This window comes from Hypomesus nipponensis, chromosome 17 (assembly GCF_054491055.1).
Source record: "Hypomesus nipponensis isolate SF chromosome 17, ASM5449105v1, whole genome shotgun sequence".
Classification (NCBI taxonomy): domain Eukaryota; kingdom Metazoa; phylum Chordata; class Actinopteri; order Osmeriformes; family Osmeridae; genus Hypomesus; species Hypomesus nipponensis.
In genome coordinates, this window is record NC_140377.1 from 7,345,186 (window position 1) to 7,363,214 (window position 18,029).

Below are 18,029 nucleotides of genomic sequence, written 5' to 3' on the forward strand. Positions count from 1 at the left end.
TGGCCGACAGAGACGGCGAGGGAAGCGATTCCAACTGTGTCATCCGCCAGACAGCAATCAGACAACCCCAGAGGAAAATAAAACTACCAAAGAGCTCTCAAAAATGTCTCATGCATTTCTCGTAGACAAGAATGAGGTATGTATGAAACCAAAACGAGATTATGGCTTATTTCTCCTGTTTCTCATGTTTTTCTCTTGAGAAAAGGCCTCACAAAATCTCAAATTAGTCTCCTTTTGGGTTTCATAATAGATCTCATCAAGCACTGAAATAAGTCTCAGATTTTCTCAAGTTGTGTGCCTCTTTTTGATCTCAGGCAGAGATATCAGAGAGCTCTCTTTATAATCTCAATCTATTCACATCCTAGTCTCATTCATGCATCTCATGCTGAGCTCAGACACAACAACCAAAGAGCTCTCCACAAGCACTCTCTGAATTCTCATCCAGATGTATTGTTTTCTTTAAAAATTAACTCAACTTGCCCATTGTAATGTTGTTTATATGCTTGTCCATGACGAAAGGCAGAATCCCCTCAAAGCAGCTGGGCCGGACTCTGTCTCTCAAGCCACCCTCAAGCACTGCGCTGACCAGCTGTCTCCGGTGTTTACCTACATCTTTAACACCTCCCTTGAGACATGCCATGTGCCAGTGTCTCAAGTCCTCCACCATCATCCCTGTGCCCAAAAAGCCAAGGCCAACAGGACATACTGACTACAGACCCGTCGCCCTAACCTCTGTGGTAATGAAGTCTTTCGAGCGCCTGGTGCTGGCACACCTTAAATCCATCACTGACCCTCTACTGGACCTCCTGCAGTTTGCCTACAGAGCCAACGGGTCTGTGGACGATGCAGTTAACATGGCCCTCCACTTCACCCTACAGCACCTGGACTCCCCAGCATCCTATGCCAGGATCCTGTTTGTGGACTTCAGCTCTGCCTTCAACACCATCATCCCGGCCCTGCTTCAGGACAAGCTCTCCCAGCTGAACGTGCCTGATTCCACCTGCAGGTGGATCACAGACTTCCTGTCTGACAGGAAGCAGTGCGTTAAGCTGGGAACACAAGTCTTTGACTCCCGGTCCATCAGTACCGGATCACCTCAGGGCTGCGTCCTTTCTCCTCTGCTCTTCTCCCTGTACACCAACAGTTGCACCTCCAGTCATCCGTCCGTCAAACTCCTGAAGTTTGCGGACGACACCACCCTTATTGGGCTCATCTCTGGTGGAGACAAGTCTGGTTATAGGTGGGAAGCGGCCAACCTGGTGACCTGGTGCAGCCAGAACAACTTAGAGCTCAATGCTCTTAAGACAGTGGAGATGGTTGTGGACTTCAGGAGGAACACAGCCCCACTCACCCCCATCACCGTGTGACTCCCCAGTCAACACTGTGGAGTCCTTCCGCTTCCTGGGCACTATCCTCTCCCAGGACCTCAAGTGGGAACTGAACATCAGCTCCCTCATCAAGAAAGCACAACAGAGGATGTACTTCCTCCGGCAGCTGAAGAAGTTCAACCTGCCAAAGACAATGATGGTGCACTTCTACTCAGCCATCATTGACTCTATCCTCACCTCCTCCATCAACGTCTGGTACGCTGCTGCCACTGCCAAGGACAAGAGCAGACTGCAGCGTATCATCCGCACTGCTGAAAAGGTGATTGGCTGCAATCTGCCTACCCTCGAGGACCTGCACACCTCGAGGACCCTGAGGCGAGCGAGGAAGATTGTGGCCGACTCCTCCCACCCTGGACACTCCCTGTTTCAGTCACTCCCCTCCGGCAGAAGGCTGCGGTCCATCAGGACCAATACCTCACGCCACAAAAACAGTTTCTTCCCTTCCGCTGTTGGCCTCTTCAACAAGGCCAAGGGACCACACTGACTCTAATGACTTCCTGCTTAAAACACACTACTTTTTGCACTGCATTACAAAATTGTATCTTGTACATTTGTATTTTTTGTAATATTTGTATTTTTATATTGTAATTTACGGCAACTTATATTTTATTTTATTGTATATTTTATTCTAATCTAATCCCACTTAGTACTGCTAGTTTATGTACCCTTAGTATAGATAGTCCACATATTTAAATTTTAGGTCCCTATATATTTATTGTATGCACCTTCCTGCCAAAGCAAATTCCTTGTCTGTGCAAACTTTCATGGCGAATAAATCCCATTCTGGTCTCCAGAAAAAGAAAAGAAAATTCCCATTACATTTTAAACAGATGTTTTGATATTTACATGGCGAAAGTTGAGGTTAACATAATGCAGACAAAAGCAAATTTAACAATATGTTTTCACTGGATATTTCAATAATCTATCAATATTACTTGCACTTGAATAGGACAAATAGAAATGGAAAACAGTAGAGAGGATAACCACACTGTAAAGAAAATCCATAATTTTAACAGTGAAAGGTAGTAGAGTAGCAACAGTAAAAAACTGTTAATTATAAAACATGAATAAACAGATAAGTACTGTTAATGTAAATACAAGAAAGTTTGCATTACTAACTTTTGCATTATTGCTTTGTAAAAACTACAACTGTTTTACCGTGAAAACAACGGTAAAGTAGGCCTACACAAAAACCCAAAATGGTAAATCACTGTGTTTAGCCTACTACAGATGCATGCGGTTAGAACTGTTTTTACCCTTTTGTTTTTTCACAATACATCACAATGATATGCTCAACAAGAACATGTGTGTAATAGCAATTTTACGCCAGCACAAAAAATGCTGGTTAAATATACACTGAAAAAAATTAGACTGGCCTGGATTGGATTAAACTAAGCATCTTTTGTGTATTTTACACACTTGTGTCATGTTCTTTAGCAAAATGTGATCGCATTGTGTAGAATGCAGAAAGTGTAGGCCTACATGAAATTATTTAGGTCATTTTGTGATAAAGTGAATCAATCAAGTAACTTCAAGTAAGGCTTTCAAATTGTCTCGCGATAGCCGCGCAATCGCGCATTGCGCGCAAATCACTCACTCAACGGTTCAGTCATCACTCACTCAATGGCTCAACTCAGTGGAAGAAATTTGTCGTTTATCTGTGTTTCCACTCCAGCCATCAATCATCTCAAATATGTAAGTATGCATGGCTACCAATAGCTACCTGGTGATTTGGGGTTTGACTTTCACAATTTTCTAAAGAAATAAGTTAATGTTAGCATTAGGATTACCTTTGGCAATCACATGCAAGGCAACTAGCTACTGTAGCTACGAACCTTCGTCCACCATCTTAGATAGCCGACACACCATGAGACTAGCTTGCTATAATTTACATGCTAGTGACACTATATTGTGTCAAACCTGGGAACCGAGTAGGTTTGTCTGAACTTGTGTAATACTTTTGTGTGTTAGCCCCCTTAACTTCGCTATGTGGGGGTGCCCACATGAAACTCGCGGGCCACCTGAACGTATGTGCATGGCATGGGTCTCCGACCATGTGGAGCCCACATAAGTCTCCGACCACGCAATGTGACTTTCCTACAAATACATACCAAAGACAGTCTAAATTCAAATTTTCAGCTTTCATGTGCTTATTTAGTTGTTTAAAAACGACCTCAAATCAGCAACATTAGCAATTTGAGCGGCAAGCCTGAAATTATTGCTAGGCGATGCCGGATATGATGATAAGAATTCGATCTACTGTAAAATCAATTAGATGGTTGAACACTCATGCACCCCAGTTGAGGGTGGAATTCCAGTGCTATAGTCAAAGTTAGCAACCACGTTTTAAACCGACATAACAAAATGCTACAAATGAAGGTACATTATTATAACCAAACGTTTTCTGTTGTTATTACATTTACGTTTTTGTGTGACGTTGCCGCCTCAGAGTGGTTGGAGGCTAACGTCGTTCCACTAAATATATTTATGAGAAACCCTGCTCTAGAACTTAGGCTACACAATGTATTAATTGCATGCATGATACAAGTGTTTTTCTGTTGCAGCAGATTTACATTTTCTCACTACATTGTCACCTGGCGTCAGCTCTGCAACCGTGGGCTCTAGTTTTTGTGGTGAGTATTACATTAAGTTGCAATTGCCATTATTGTTGTATGGACTGTTTATGTCAAGACCGTTGATGGAGGTTCTTTCTGTCTCAGACATTAACTTGCATGTATTTCAAAAACACAAAACCTACGGCGGTGAAAAACATCTGATCCCGGTAATCATGAGTTCATAATTACGATGGTGTATTCTGTCTTTTTTTTGGACTATTTTGGTTATTGGAGTGGTATTTTTAAAACAAAGTTTTAACATTGGAGTGAACTAGTGTTGCACAGTAAACCTGTACTAAAAAGAGACACTTTTACATAGCTTCAGTGTTCCTGTGCATGCATGGGAGACTCTGACAGAACACCTTCTCTGTAGCACTCCATCCAGTCCAGAACCCAGGGTCCTGAAGTCTCGACTTTTACGATACTCAAACGATGCGATGTTAATATACCTCTCTGATCTAACGAGTCTGACTAGCTGTCGTGACCTCTCAGGTGGGCTTTGGCTATGATGGAGAGCTGGAGAGATGGTTGTTCTGCTAGGTTCTCCTGTCTCTGCACAGGAACTGCAGCTCTTTTGCAGTGATCGTCAAGGAGCCTAATGACAAATTATGGTCAGAATTATGTAGGCCCATGCTTAACCCCTTCACCAAGTTTCATACAAATCGGGCTGGTAGTTTTTGCGTAATCCTGTTCACACACATACAGACCAACATTCAAACACACACACGGGAGAGAAAACATTACCTTCCGCCCTGCTACGGTTTTGTCTGGGGGTGTTTAAACCAAAAAAAGTCCCACACAGCTTCCTTTTTGGGACTGAGGCCATTGTACAACAGGTCAAGGTACAGCGTAGCGTTAGCATGCCAAGTTGATGCCTTCTCTGCGGAGTGCAGACTGCTTTGCTCTCGAGATTCACATGACCAAATCGCAGCCGTTGCCATGTTTTAACATATCACAATATTATTGCAAATGCGATTAGTTGTTGAGCCCTAAAAGGAGGGGGGTGTTTTGTGTGTGATCAGGGCAAAAACTGGACATTGACTATTTCCCTGGTAACAATTAAGTCAGGATTTTCCACACCATGGTTACAGTACGCAAGGGGAATTTATCTTGAATTTGTGCTTTCTTTTATTCTTGCAGCCTACATCATGGATGGACACCTGTGGAGAAGGCCAGGGTCAAAAAAGCCTTCATCAACAAATGCCGTCTGAGAGTCGAAAATACACAGATATTAGGAGTGGAACGGTACATGTATTCGTATTAAACCATACGGTATGGGCGTCATGGTTCGGTGCATGAAATTACACAGAGAATACACGGTATAAAAATTTAAAATTAATTAATGTAATACGGATTGGCGCCGCCGTGAATCAGAGATAGCTAGCAGCACTAAGGACGAGTATGGCGAGTGGTGGCGACCCACGAGAGATAGAGGACCCGCTGGCCTCCTTAAAACCCTTGTGCTGCCTTCGGGTCACATGACCCAAAGGTTCATAATGAACCATCGTTGTGTTTACCCAATTTTACCCAATACAAACAAATAAAAATAATTTTCTTTTAACCTTCGCAATGTGGGGGGTCTGAGACAGCCCAACGGTTAAAAGAACTGCCTTCTTGTGATTTATATATATAATATGTGTGTTATTCCAATTGTTTAGACGTTACGATGACAAATGTAGCAGTTACGCATAATCAAATACAAAAACAATTGTAGAATAAGCAGTGCTTTTACTGTCCGTTCACTGCGGATGACAAGCGAAAAACTCACTTGCGCACTTCCATCCTGTATTCTTCAACATGTACGTTGAAAAGCACAACTCTGCTGTGTTTTTGCACGTAAATGTTATGCCAGTAATCACCTACGTTACGTATCCAACATGGACCAATTAAAATAGAGATATTACTGGACATTTGCGCAGCTAACGTCATTACACCAGCTACATTGTAAGCGTAATCCCTGCAAAATTCAAGTAAAAATGACAGCAGTGGTGTCTGCCGATATCACAGACTGACATCATCGCACGTCACTGATTGTGGGGTATGTGAGTGGAAATACATCTAACATGCTAACGCATCTGGCGTGTGCTAAATGACGCCATCACCCAGGTGTGCCAATCACTGGAACGAGACGAAAAAAACTGTCCTACTTCTCCCTACAGTGCTTAACCAGCCATACACATACAAATAGGGCCAAAAAAATCTGTGACGCAATCGGAATTGACATGTCATCTTCAATGCGCCCGTATTCACTCATAGAGGAACTTGGTTTGTTTTGCTTTTCCCTCCGTTTTACCGAACTCGTACCGAACCGTGATGTATGAACCGCGGTATGAACCGAACCGTGACTTCAGTGTACCATTCCACCCCTAATAGATTTACATTCTTTATATGTTAAGTTCAGATTGTTCTTCTGCTAATGTTCAGCAACAACTAAAAGTTTTGTTTTTGCTCAGATATACTGTATATATCTATTTAAGGATCCCTACAGAGATTACCCTTTCTGTCAAAGTGATCATTTTTGTTTAACATTAAATAAAGGGTCCATTTGCATGCATTTGTTGAAAGTTTCCTTGATTTTTTTCCATTAGTATATAAATATATATGACTCATATATTGCTCAATATTTGCTCTGGTACTGCTCATTTTCTTTCCTAATGAGAACAAAGTGAGCCATTAATGAGACTGAGCAAGTTATCTCCATCAAGTCTCAACTATGACTCCTGCTAATGTTGCTCTATCTCACCTATTGCTCCTAGTGAATTTTAGGAGCAACATATGAGAAATGGATATATGACTCATATATTGCTCAATTTTAGCTCTGGTACTGCTCATTTTCTTTCCTAATGAGAACAAAATGAGCCATTAATGAGACTGAGCAAGTTATCTCCATCAAGTCTCAACTATGACTCCTGCTAATGTTGCTCTATCTCACCTATTGCTCCTAGTGAATTTTAGGAGCAACACTTGAGAAATGGTTCAGATCAAATTGAAATTAAAACGAGGCTGAACTGAGAGTCACAGTTTTGTCTCATGAGCTGTAGAATAGCAACCTTTGAGCAATACAATTTTCCTCTGGGACGTCCTCGTTTTAGGCTCGACGCGCGAGTCGATCAAAGAGAAGGAACGTTCGCCGTCGTCTCTTGCCCACCGCTGCCGTTTTTTTTGGGGGGGGGAATGGAAGCCTGGAGAGGGGGCCGGGTGTGGGTGTCGGAGAGCTGAAAAGCATCTTAAACACACACCGTCCGGTGTCCACCTGCCGGGTACAATATTGTCTGACAGCAGTGCAGTACTCTCTGAGGTAAGTACAGGCGAGAGGCAGAGAGCTCCCAGGCCTGGCGTTTTACTCCCCACAGGGCTGCGACACAAATGAGTTGACTTTTCCCCGGCTCGCCCACGGCCGGGGCACTCGTCAAGTGAGACGGCTGAAAACGAGAAGCGAGATTGCTTTTTCTTCCTGCCTCTCTTCTCCAAGTTTGGAACATTAGGACTGGCTGCAGGAGCAGGTGGGCTGGAGCAGATGCGACCAGTCGGTCTGATGATACGAGTCATTAAGGGCTATATGGGCGTGCTGAATCAGTCTGTGTCTAAGACACGGTTGGACATGACACTGATCCTGGGCAAGAATTAAATCAGTCTATACCAAGAAGGTTGATCAATGTAGACGTCCGAGTCAGATCTGTGATCAGTTATGTTGGACTACATGCATGAGGAAGCAGAGTGGAGCCACATACAGGCTGATGCAAGATTGTCAATCACAGGCTGCTCCACCCAGAGTGGATGCGGTATACTGGAGCCTGTTACAACATGTAGCTCACAGCCCTACCCAACCCTCGCCCTGGGGGGAGAGATTATCCATATCCCCTTGTCTGTCTCACTAGCTACTTCTCTCTCTCTCTCTCTTTATCTCTCTTTATCTGTCTCTCTCTCGGTCTCCCTCTCTCTTTCTCTGTGTCTATGTCTACCAACTTCACGCTCCCTGTCTCCTTTTCACTTTCTCTGTCTCTTTGTCCACTGAACTCTGCCTAAAAACCCTGTTCCCTACAAAGCACAAGCCACACGACACCTACCCCCACCATAGAGCCTGCAGATCTCTCAGGCTCAAGACCAGCTCAATCTCGACGTGTCTGACCAGAAAGAGGGTGGAGGTGTGTGGTATGAAGGGAATGAGAGTTCAGGGACCAAAGAAAGCGCCGTCAGTAGTTTCATACCTGGTCAACCATGAAAGCCCAGGACACATTAAGCAGCATGGAGAACATGGTGGTGGTCTAGCTATTGATCTGGACAGACATACCTGTTCTGGCTGGCTGGACCTCGAGGCATGGTAGTAATTACCCTGCAAGCCCTGGCCTGTCCAGGCTCTGAACACGACCTGCTCTGGTGCTCCTAGCCCAGCCCCTGGAGCACTGATACGTCAGTGTGACCCATAGCAGAGAGCTAGCCAAACAAACCATATTAGGAGGACCATAGCCAGAGTCATGGCTTTCAAACCATGTGAGGTCGAACACACGGAGATTGGGTATTAGTTTGCTTTCATGGGATGTGTGTGTGTGTGTGTGTGTGTGTGAACGACAACTCTTGGCTGTCGAATTCTCGAAGCAGACTCTGAATCTGAAGTCGGCATTCGCGTTCCTGTTTTAGCGACGGGTGCCGGTCCCCCAACTCACCTGCATCTCCTTCTCTCCGTACTTGGACGGGTTCTTGCTTCCCTGGCTCTTCCGACGCAGCTTCTTCAGCTCAGCCTGGCACTTCTCCAGACTCTCCCCCTTGGTCTTGTGCTCCACCTGGTACTTCTTCAGCGCAGCCTGAGGGGGGCGACAGAGAGGGAGGGAGCGGTGAAACCACTGGGTCGAGCCCCACAGGTTCAGACCTGGCGAGATCAAAACAAAGACTACTTTTGTGGAGGTAAGTGGTTAAGGCTAAGAGTAGGGACCCCGAAGAAACACCCGGACACTGAAAACGCTCACGGTAAACTGAGAAGTTCACATGTTCATCTTGTGAGGTTTAAGCTCTTGAGGAAGTGAGTGAGTGTGTGTGTGTGGTGTGTGTGTGTGTGTGTGTGTGTGTGTGCGCAGTTTGAAGATCACTGCTGTCTATCAGAGGAGGATCCCCGAGGTGATGTTTTTGCTGTTGATTAGCACACTGAGACCCTATCAATTATTCTGTCGGAGTTCATCCGCGCGGCTCTCAATCATGTGCTACTTCTGGAGACCAATCCGAACGGCGTGATGAATTGCGATTACAAAACGGACTGGCCCTCAAATGAACTTCAGCCCATGATGAGAATGGGATCCCTGTGCTTATCAGTTAGTAATCCGTCGAAACGGTCCACAATACCGCATTTCCGCTGCGCGCCATTAACCTATTTTGGATTCATTAGCATTACATCAGTGTGTTCAAGTCCAGCTAACGACAGACGCACTGTGGAGGTTTGGAAAGAGAGGGAAGGAGAAGAGGAGAGCTAGTGAGTGAGAGAAACACAGAGTCCCTGGAACAAAAGGAGACAGCCAGAGAAAGACAGGAAGGAGAGTGGAGGAAAGAGAGAAAAACCATCGGGACCCGCATGCATTTCTATCCAGAAAAAAACAAAAAAAAGCCTTGTGTCTCTCTTTGCTCCTTCGAACGTGACTCACGATCCTCATTAATAATTCAATAGCACAAGGCAACGCAATTGTTATCAAAGCTGTCTCCATTATTTGGGAACACGTTAACTAGAATGGAGGACATTTAACATGCATGAACACTCCGATCTGTGTGAGGTACAGTGGTGGGAAATATCCTTGATGAGGAGGTCTGGTAGACAAAACCACTGGTATATGGATTCAATAAAGATCAAACAATCACTGATATCAGTACAGACAGCAGGTGGACTTGTGGGAAAAGAGCTACAGGAAGTCCTAGACCTCCTCAATCCAAGGTTACAACAAGTACCCAAAATATTGTCTCAACTAGAGAGCAGGAGAACAAAATGGGAATCCCCCCCCCAAAAAAGAAAAAGTGTTTGGTCTGCTGGGATCTGTGTGGACTACTGAGGGAACATCTTTATGTACTCACCGAGTTAATGATTAAATCACAGTTAGAATCCATCACATGGTCGGTCTTTTTGTCTGTATACTGTCTCAGTGAGACCAGGTACTTTAGATAGCGAGAGCCTAATTGTCTCTACTTATTAGAATACAATAGTGTGTGATGATGACATTACCAGCACCCCATCCCTGTTACTAACCTACCACTCTGCTGTTCCTCAGTGAGCCTGCGGCCCACTCATTCTAAAGATACCACTGAGAGACACTCACTAGGCTGCAGGAAACCTTGCTTTTTTACGGTTAGATTGAAGTATCGTATGAAAAGAATGTGGAGGAAAAAAAAAAAAGATGCTAAAAGTGTTTCGGGGGAAACGGAAGTGGAGCACAGGGAACAAGCCTCAAATGTTGAACTGTGTAGAGGTTGTAAAACAATCGACCGGCATCCAGGTACTCACTGTCAGGTAGCGCGAGTCCAGATCCACTTTCTTCTCCAGCTCGGACAGCAGTTCGTTGTGGAAGGATTTCAGCTGAAGAGGCACAGAAGAAGGGGACAGGGTTCACCAAGGTCGCTCTTCCGACACCCATGGAACGTGCGCGAGCTCGTAGGGCCGAAGAGGCGCGTTCGGACGTGCTCAGTAGCCATGCCGATACTCACCATTTCCTCCAACTGCACCTGGATCTGCCGATGGACCTCGGCCATCTGAAATAACACGTCCCCTGCAAAGTGACACACGGGTTCACGGTCACACACAAGATTGTTAAGGAGAGACTGTAAGAGAGTGGGAGGAGGGGAAGCAAAGAGAGACCCCCCAGCGTGCAGAGCTCATGCAGCAACCTCAGACAGGCAGACATGGAGAGACAAATAGACAAACAGAGAGACACAGACAGACAGAACACAGATGACAGGAAACTGCTACCCAGGGTGGTAAAGGCAATGATGCAATTGGTTGAGTCACAACAAGAAACAGACATGAAAACGTAGAGATAAGAATCAATGCAAACTGAGAAAAAAGGAATCTTAAAAGCCATTAGCTACAGTATACAACTGTATACAACAGTATACAATAAAATAATCTTCCAAGCATAGTGCTCATCGATAAAGTTCAAATTACTGAAACTTATTTAGCCACTGGTTTAAATCAAACATATTGCCTTCCTGCATTCTTATTGGCAATATGGTAAATGGAACAAGATAAATTGCAAATCTCCTAAACAAAAGGAGAGAACGACAAAGAGGAGGGGAAGAGTCATGCAGCCAGTGGAAAGGGGGGGGGGGGTTAAATATACCTACATGCTGCCTCTTCTGAATATGCAGTGCATTGTAAAGAAAAGGAACAGAAGATCTAAATTGAGCACAGGACATACAGAGAGAGAGAGAGAGAGAGAGAGAGAGAGAGAGAGAGAGAGAGAGAGAGAGAGAGAGAGAGAGAGAGAGAGAGAGAGAGAGAGAGAGAGAGAGAGAGAGAGAGAGAGAGAGAGAGAGAGAGAGAGAGAGAGAGAGAGAGAGAGAGAGAGAGAGAGAGAGAGAGAGAGAGAGAGAGAGAGAGAGAGAGCAAGAGAGAGGGAGAGAGACCTGCAGACTCGATAACGAGACAGACACACATGTAGATTTCTCTGACCAAGTCCAAAGCCTGTTCGCAAAGGTTTACATATAGTATTAAACTGTTTGTTGGCAACTCACTTGCTTTTAAGACAGCAAAGGGGATAGGGATTTATCAACAATGTAATGATAACTAATTAGCTGCTAATCAACTAAAGACCCTTTACAGAGACATTATTTGTGTACATAGTAATTAGTCTGTGAATGAGAGGAATCTTTGTAAGAGAATTTCAAAAAAATATACAGTATTTGAGTCAATCTTTTTTAACCTCATTTCATAAATCGCCTCCACTCCCAAAGTTGCTTCAACAAAGCATTTAAGGTCCATCTTTAAAAGGTCAACGTGTGAGCTCTCAATAAAAGGCTTTGGACTGACCCATCGGATCAGACATCACAGTACAGTACAAACTGTTACACACAGACAACACTGAAGTGAGCAGGACAATTTGGCTGTACACACTGAAGGCTTCAGCCGCCCCAAAAGAAGGAAAGACAAAGAAAGCGAGAGAGCAGCAAAGCAGGCTGGGATTTCATCCCCAACGGGCACACACACGACACGTCACTCACTGCATCTCAACAGACACACTTCAGACAGTATCGACGATAATCGCTCGAGATCTGTAAAGTTTGGTATGTCAGTCGAGGTCTATGTAGTATTCAGCAGGTCCTCAATTTGGTGACAAATCAAATGGACATGGACATGAACCCCATGAACAGCGAAGATGCATGAGGCATCGTGAGCAACAGGTGTTGTGAGTCTACAGTCTTGTCGAGGGAGTGGGCTTTAGTCAAGTAGCAATCAGAGACTTTTTCCTGTCGCGCGCTGCGGGTGTGAAGGAGAGAAACGCATTAAACGGCCTCCCTCTTTCCCTGTCTCATTAGGAACCCTGTGTCACAGCCCAGAGACACAGGGTTCCAACCCTGCGCTGAATGGTGACCTCATCCGCGGGCGTGGTGAGATATTCTGCTCCCTGTCTTACACACTGATCATGTGTCATAGAACAGCACAACAGCAGGCCAAAACATCCTGTCAGCTCCCAGCAGACCTGCTAAGCCGATTACAGATCCTCATCCCTGATCACAGCTCCTCGGGCTTAGAGAGACCAGCAGTCTGTTCGCTGGTCTTAGTGGCTCGGTCAATTAACAAATGAGCAGTCATAAGAGTCCCATGTATGCATGCACACACACCCACACACACTCCCTTCTTATTATCTGGGGGGGGGGGGAACATAGAGGTTCCCCTTAGGCATAGATAGGAGACAGCACTAACATACCTATTAAAACAAAGTAACAAGTAATGGTACGATGAATGAAAAAGGTTTCAGAGTCCCGCGAATGAATGACTCGGAAGGGAGCAAATCCCGTCTTTACAGATATCACACTGAGGGAGACGGAGCAAAAAAGAATCTATTCATGTGGCATTGGAGAAGCCCATTGTTACCATGACAACTTTGATATAAAAAGGCCCAACCAAAACACATATTAGACTGCTACACTCGATAAGGGAGGAGAGCATAACAGACAGATGGAATCACTGTTAGATCTTCCATGGAAACCTTGTTGTGCAATGTCGTTTCAGAAACGGATCAGAGGCAGGCAGTAACCTGAGAGACAACGCTGAAAACCTGCTTGGCTGGCTGGCGAGGACGTCCGCATACCAGCTTAATCCAATGTAACTGGAAAGAAAATGAATACACACACACGCGCACGCGAAACATGATGTCAAAAAGATTGGTCTGCAGTATCAAGACGTACCCTTCCTTTCTCTCACCACACCCATGTGCTCTGTGGAGAACAATAGGGTTCTGTGAGAGAGGGAGCTCAGGTTGGCCCACACCTGTTGAACAGGCGAGCGCACGCCTGGCAGCCCAGGAATACAACCACTCAGAGAGGGACAGATGGGAGCCCACTGGCGAGCAGAGGATGATGTCACAGGAAGTAGGAACCCCGAGATATCGTTGTCCCTATGCGTTTGAACAAACAATATTCGGTACTTTTTTTGGTTTTCGTGACAGAAATGTCTCGAGGTGTTTCACATTTGATATAGCAAAATCAATCTGAGCATTTTGGGCCAAGACGTCTCTGAAAACCATGGAACTGTTTTACCATGGCAACCAGGACTAACAGCGTGTCGCTATTTAGCGCCTCCTTTAAAGGGCTGTCATGGTTATTATTACTGTCAATTATGACATCTTGATATTGTACCTTCGTGTAGGTAGCTAGGTAATTAGCTTTGAATTTACAGTCAGCTAACAGTGCAATGTACTGCCAGTTGTCAAACTGCAAAAAAGTTGGAATGTTCATAATCTTACTTTCAGTAAGCTTGGCTATCTAAGTTGTCACAATGGTGAAAAATACACTCAACAAACAGAGTTGGTGCCCAAAGGAGCCTGTAAACTGGGCATTTGAAAATTAATAAGTAGGATGAGAGAGAGAGACAGAGAGAGACAGAGAGAGACAGAAAGAGAGAGAGAGAGAGAGAGACAGAGAGAGAGAGACAGAGAGAGAAAGAGAGAGACAGAGAGAGACAGAGAGAGAGAGAGAGAGAGAGAGAGAGAGAGAGAGAGAGACAGAGAGAGAGAGACAGAGAGAGAGAGACAGAGAGAGAAAGAGAGAGACAGAGAGAGACAGAGAGAGACAGAGAGAGAGAGAGAGAGAGAGAGAGAGAGAGAGAGAGAGATAGAGAGAGAGACAGAGAGAGACAGAGAGAGAGAGAGAGAGACAGAGAGAGACAGAGAGAGACAGAGAGAGACAGAGAGAGACAGAGAGAGACAGAGAGAGACAGAATGAATAAGAAGAAAGGAGGGAGTAAGGCAGACACCGTGAATCGTCTGATGAAGGTCAAACCGGATTCACTAAAAGGGTTGTCATGGAAGCAGGACAATGCTGGGGTCGTTGCTATGGGAGAATCGGCAAAGCATTGAGATTTGCAATGTGAAGCACAAGGAACACTGGGAAGTGTTCCTCCAAGATATCGCTCCCCTCTACCTGCCTGGGGACCTCCGCAGCTCACTCTATCCAGCGGAGTACACTGTTCAGAGGGAGTCATGTGTTTGCGCCTGCCACCCCCGGGAAAAACACACAAGAACTGATAATGGGGCCGTACATGATATGTGAGAGGCAAGTAATAGCTTGGTTTCCCCGTGTGTGTACTGTAAGACTGTGTGTGTGTGCGCGCACGTGTGTGTGTGTGTGTGCGTTGTGCACTCGTGCTCCTTTGAATCTCAAAAATGAACAATCCCGAGAGTAAATCTTTCAGCGGAGGCAGTTCAAGCCTGCCTTAGGGTTTTCTGGGCTCCATTCATATTTATATATCTACTCTAAAACCTCATCTGTCTACCACCTAGCTGTTAACATCTCAGTGACTTCAATAGTGCTTCTTTTAAGTAGAGAGTTCTTTTTTTGGAGGGGGGGCAGTTGTAGTGGACGCAACAATGTGTGACAGTGCTAAAACTGGCATAGGTGAACGCCAAGGCCTTCTTTACACACAAGACACGCCCACACAGGCGCGCGCACACACACACACGCGGCTGAAATGTTCCATCGCTGCCTCCCTCAGTCTAGTGACCCAAAAAAACAGCCTTGCTGTTCTCACACCGTCACAAGCCTCATCACCATGTAGCACATCCTGGGGCCCAAACGAGCCAGGCAAGGGCACATAGAGGGCATCTCTCTGGGTCGAGGGTCAGGGAGAACTTGGGGGATCTCGAGGGCCTATCTATGACGATGAGATTTCCGTCAGAGTCCCAGTTTGGAGGCGGGATTTTGAGGACTCCCTACAGACAGCTCAGTCTCTATGCCTTCCCTCTGAACAACATAAGTGACCTCATTACAGGCAGTTTCGCACAGCCAGACCGAAAAGAGTGCGGTAGAGAAAGAGAAAGAAAAACAGAGAGAGAGAGAGAGAGAAAGAGAACTCAAGAGGGAGAGAAAGGGAGAGAGAGAGAAAATTCTAGAACGAGGCAGAAAGATTGTGACAGACAATGCTTGCGTGTGCACTCCTGTGCACTCCAATTAAGCCGACTGGGAGGGTAGGCACTCTAAAGTAATGTGGAGCAGTGATAACTTGGGGTTCTCCTGGCAGATTTCTCACCCCCCTCCCCCACCGACACCCAGCCAGTCTTCTGAGAGAGGATGTGTGAAGTGCCAAGTGGCTACGGTGTGACATAATTGAGAAACATCCATTAGCACGAGTCAGAATGGAGGAACAGAAACGGGGAGGCAAATAGGGAAAGCAAAAAAAAAGAGGAAAGTCCTTTCGAAGAAAACCGTATAAAAAGGGAAAAGATGAAAACAAGAGAAGAGGGAGATGATGAACCTTTGAAACAATGTCTCCTCTGTCTCGGGGAATGTATCGCCCAGAGTGGATTGCAGGCTTTGAGGAGTGTGAAGCACAGTCGTAGTAGTAGTAGTAGTAGGTTGGGAGGCTGAGAGGCTGAGAGGCTGGGAGGCTGGGAGGCCATTGCAAACAGATGAGTCATGTAGCTACCTGCTCAGGAATGAAAGTCTCAACATGGAGCAACATGTAACGTCAAAGTAGAAAGAGTATGTGGACTCAAAGTACTGTACACACAAAACACTTTCTCTCTCTCTCTCTCTCTCTCGTTATCTCTTGCACACTCCCGTGGACAGAGCAATAGGGAGGGATGAGAGCAACTGTGCCGAAACAGGAAGATAATCATGAAATCGTATCATGACGAGATGGTTTATGGAAAAAATTCCTCTCATTTCTGAGGTCAAACTCTTCAGTCTCGACACAATTGAAGTTTGACAGACGCTAATTTCAGGGGCTGCCTCTCCATGCTCCTTAGCTCTCGGAGGTTGGAATTCCCCGCCATAACAGTCGACCAACCCTAATAAGCACTTTATCAGTCTTTTCAGCAATATTTAACGGGCTGTAAAGTGCTGTGTGCTGGTGGATGTTTAAAACCAGCAGGAAAACGCCGGGTCTTCATGACAGGGTTATTCGCCGTTTACCTTAGGTTCCACACGATGACACTAAGGAGTGAGCAGTATCAACATTTCAAAAGCGTGTCTGAGCTCTTACCGAATCCTCACCCACCTAGAGCATGGCGCTGCTGTGCGAGTTTGAGAACAAATAAAGGACAGCATATGAGTGAGTGTGTGGGCCAATGGTCTCCCATCATGCATTGCGGCCCCTCCGAAATAGAGCAGGAGAAGGCAGGCGCCCCTGGGATGGTGGCGCAGGGCTAAGAAAAGAGCTTCTCTGCTCCCATTTAAACAGGGCCAGGTGCTGGAGGAGGAGAGAGAGGAGGACCAGACTGGAGACGTTGACGGCTACCTCTCGGCGCGTGTGCGTTCCAGACCCTGCGCGCGCGTGCGGGCGCGCCCGACGCAAGTCGCTCACCTGGTGTTAACACACATCCCACACCGCCAATATCCGCTCCCTCGAAACACACACATCATTTAGCCTCTCATACAGCTGCAATTTACCGACAGCAATTTAACGCCTGTGTCCCAGATCCATTAGCCTCAAAAAGACAATTATGCCAAATCGGCCTCATTTTCCCCCGCGTGATCCTCTTTTCTGAGGTAATTACTGAGAGTCTTATTAGCTGTTACTAATGTGTAGCCCGCACCCCTCTCCTCATCACAGTACACAACCATGGACTCCATCTCCCACAGTACATATCGCTGCACTGATTCATACTTTGGACTGTGGGGAAAAGGTAAACAGGCAAGGTAATCAAAGTCGAAAAGAAGGAAATATGATTCCTGCCATTGTCGTTTTTGTCTCAATATAGACTGCCCCTGGTCCTTGAAATAACTTAATTTTACTGTGTGAAAAAGAAGCTTTGTGTTTGAGACTAAATGAGTGAGAAAGGGAGTTTTACATCGTGTCTCACGTCTCCAGAATGTAGAGCAGTAACCATATATGGGAGGCAGGGGTGGAGTTCAGCTCTGAACTCTTCACCTGATGATATACGAGGCAGACTGAACTAACATGTCACTGAGTCCGTCGTAAATAACCATGCACTTACTACAGCTAAGTATGGAGCTAAAAGTCTGACAAACGTATCTGGATATGAAATATGTTGATTATATTGCTTTCATATCTGAATTATTTCTATGTGTAATGGAAAAAAACGGATTTTACGTTATTCTGATCCAGAAACACAAATAGCAGAAAATCATATGTTGTCATTTTGGGCTTTCCCAGGGAGAAGTAGACGATTTCAGTAAGGACAAAATCTTTGATCGTTGGACACAATTGGAGCTTAAAAAACCTGTGGCTTCTCCTCAGCCAACTTCAAAGACCTACGTTGCAACAGCTAGTTTCCCTGTCAACTGAGAGGAGGTGCATTTCTTTCAAAATGCCAAAATATTATTGTTACAGTAATCTGGTGCTGGAGAGTTTATGACGCAAGGAAGTTTAATACCA

The 18,029-nt window shown here is 45.4% G+C and overlaps 1 protein-coding gene across 2 annotated transcripts in view; it reads right to left on the minus strand.

Annotated features, from left to right (window-relative positions):
• baiap2a (BAR/IMD domain containing adaptor protein 2a) overlaps positions 1-18,029 on the minus strand; it is a 46,576-nt gene that overhangs the window by 12,013 nt on the left and 16,534 nt on the right. For both annotated transcript variants that reach the window (XM_084676989.1, XM_084676990.1), the window contains exons 4-6: positions 10,682-10,743; positions 10,482-10,553; positions 8,668-8,805 (exon numbers count right to left, since the gene is read on the minus strand). In XM_084676989.1, coding sequence (XP_084533115.1) covers positions 8,668-8,805; positions 10,482-10,553; positions 10,682-10,743 — 272 coding nt within the window. The remainder of the gene's footprint in view (positions 1-8,667; positions 8,806-10,481; positions 10,554-10,681; positions 10,744-18,029) is intronic.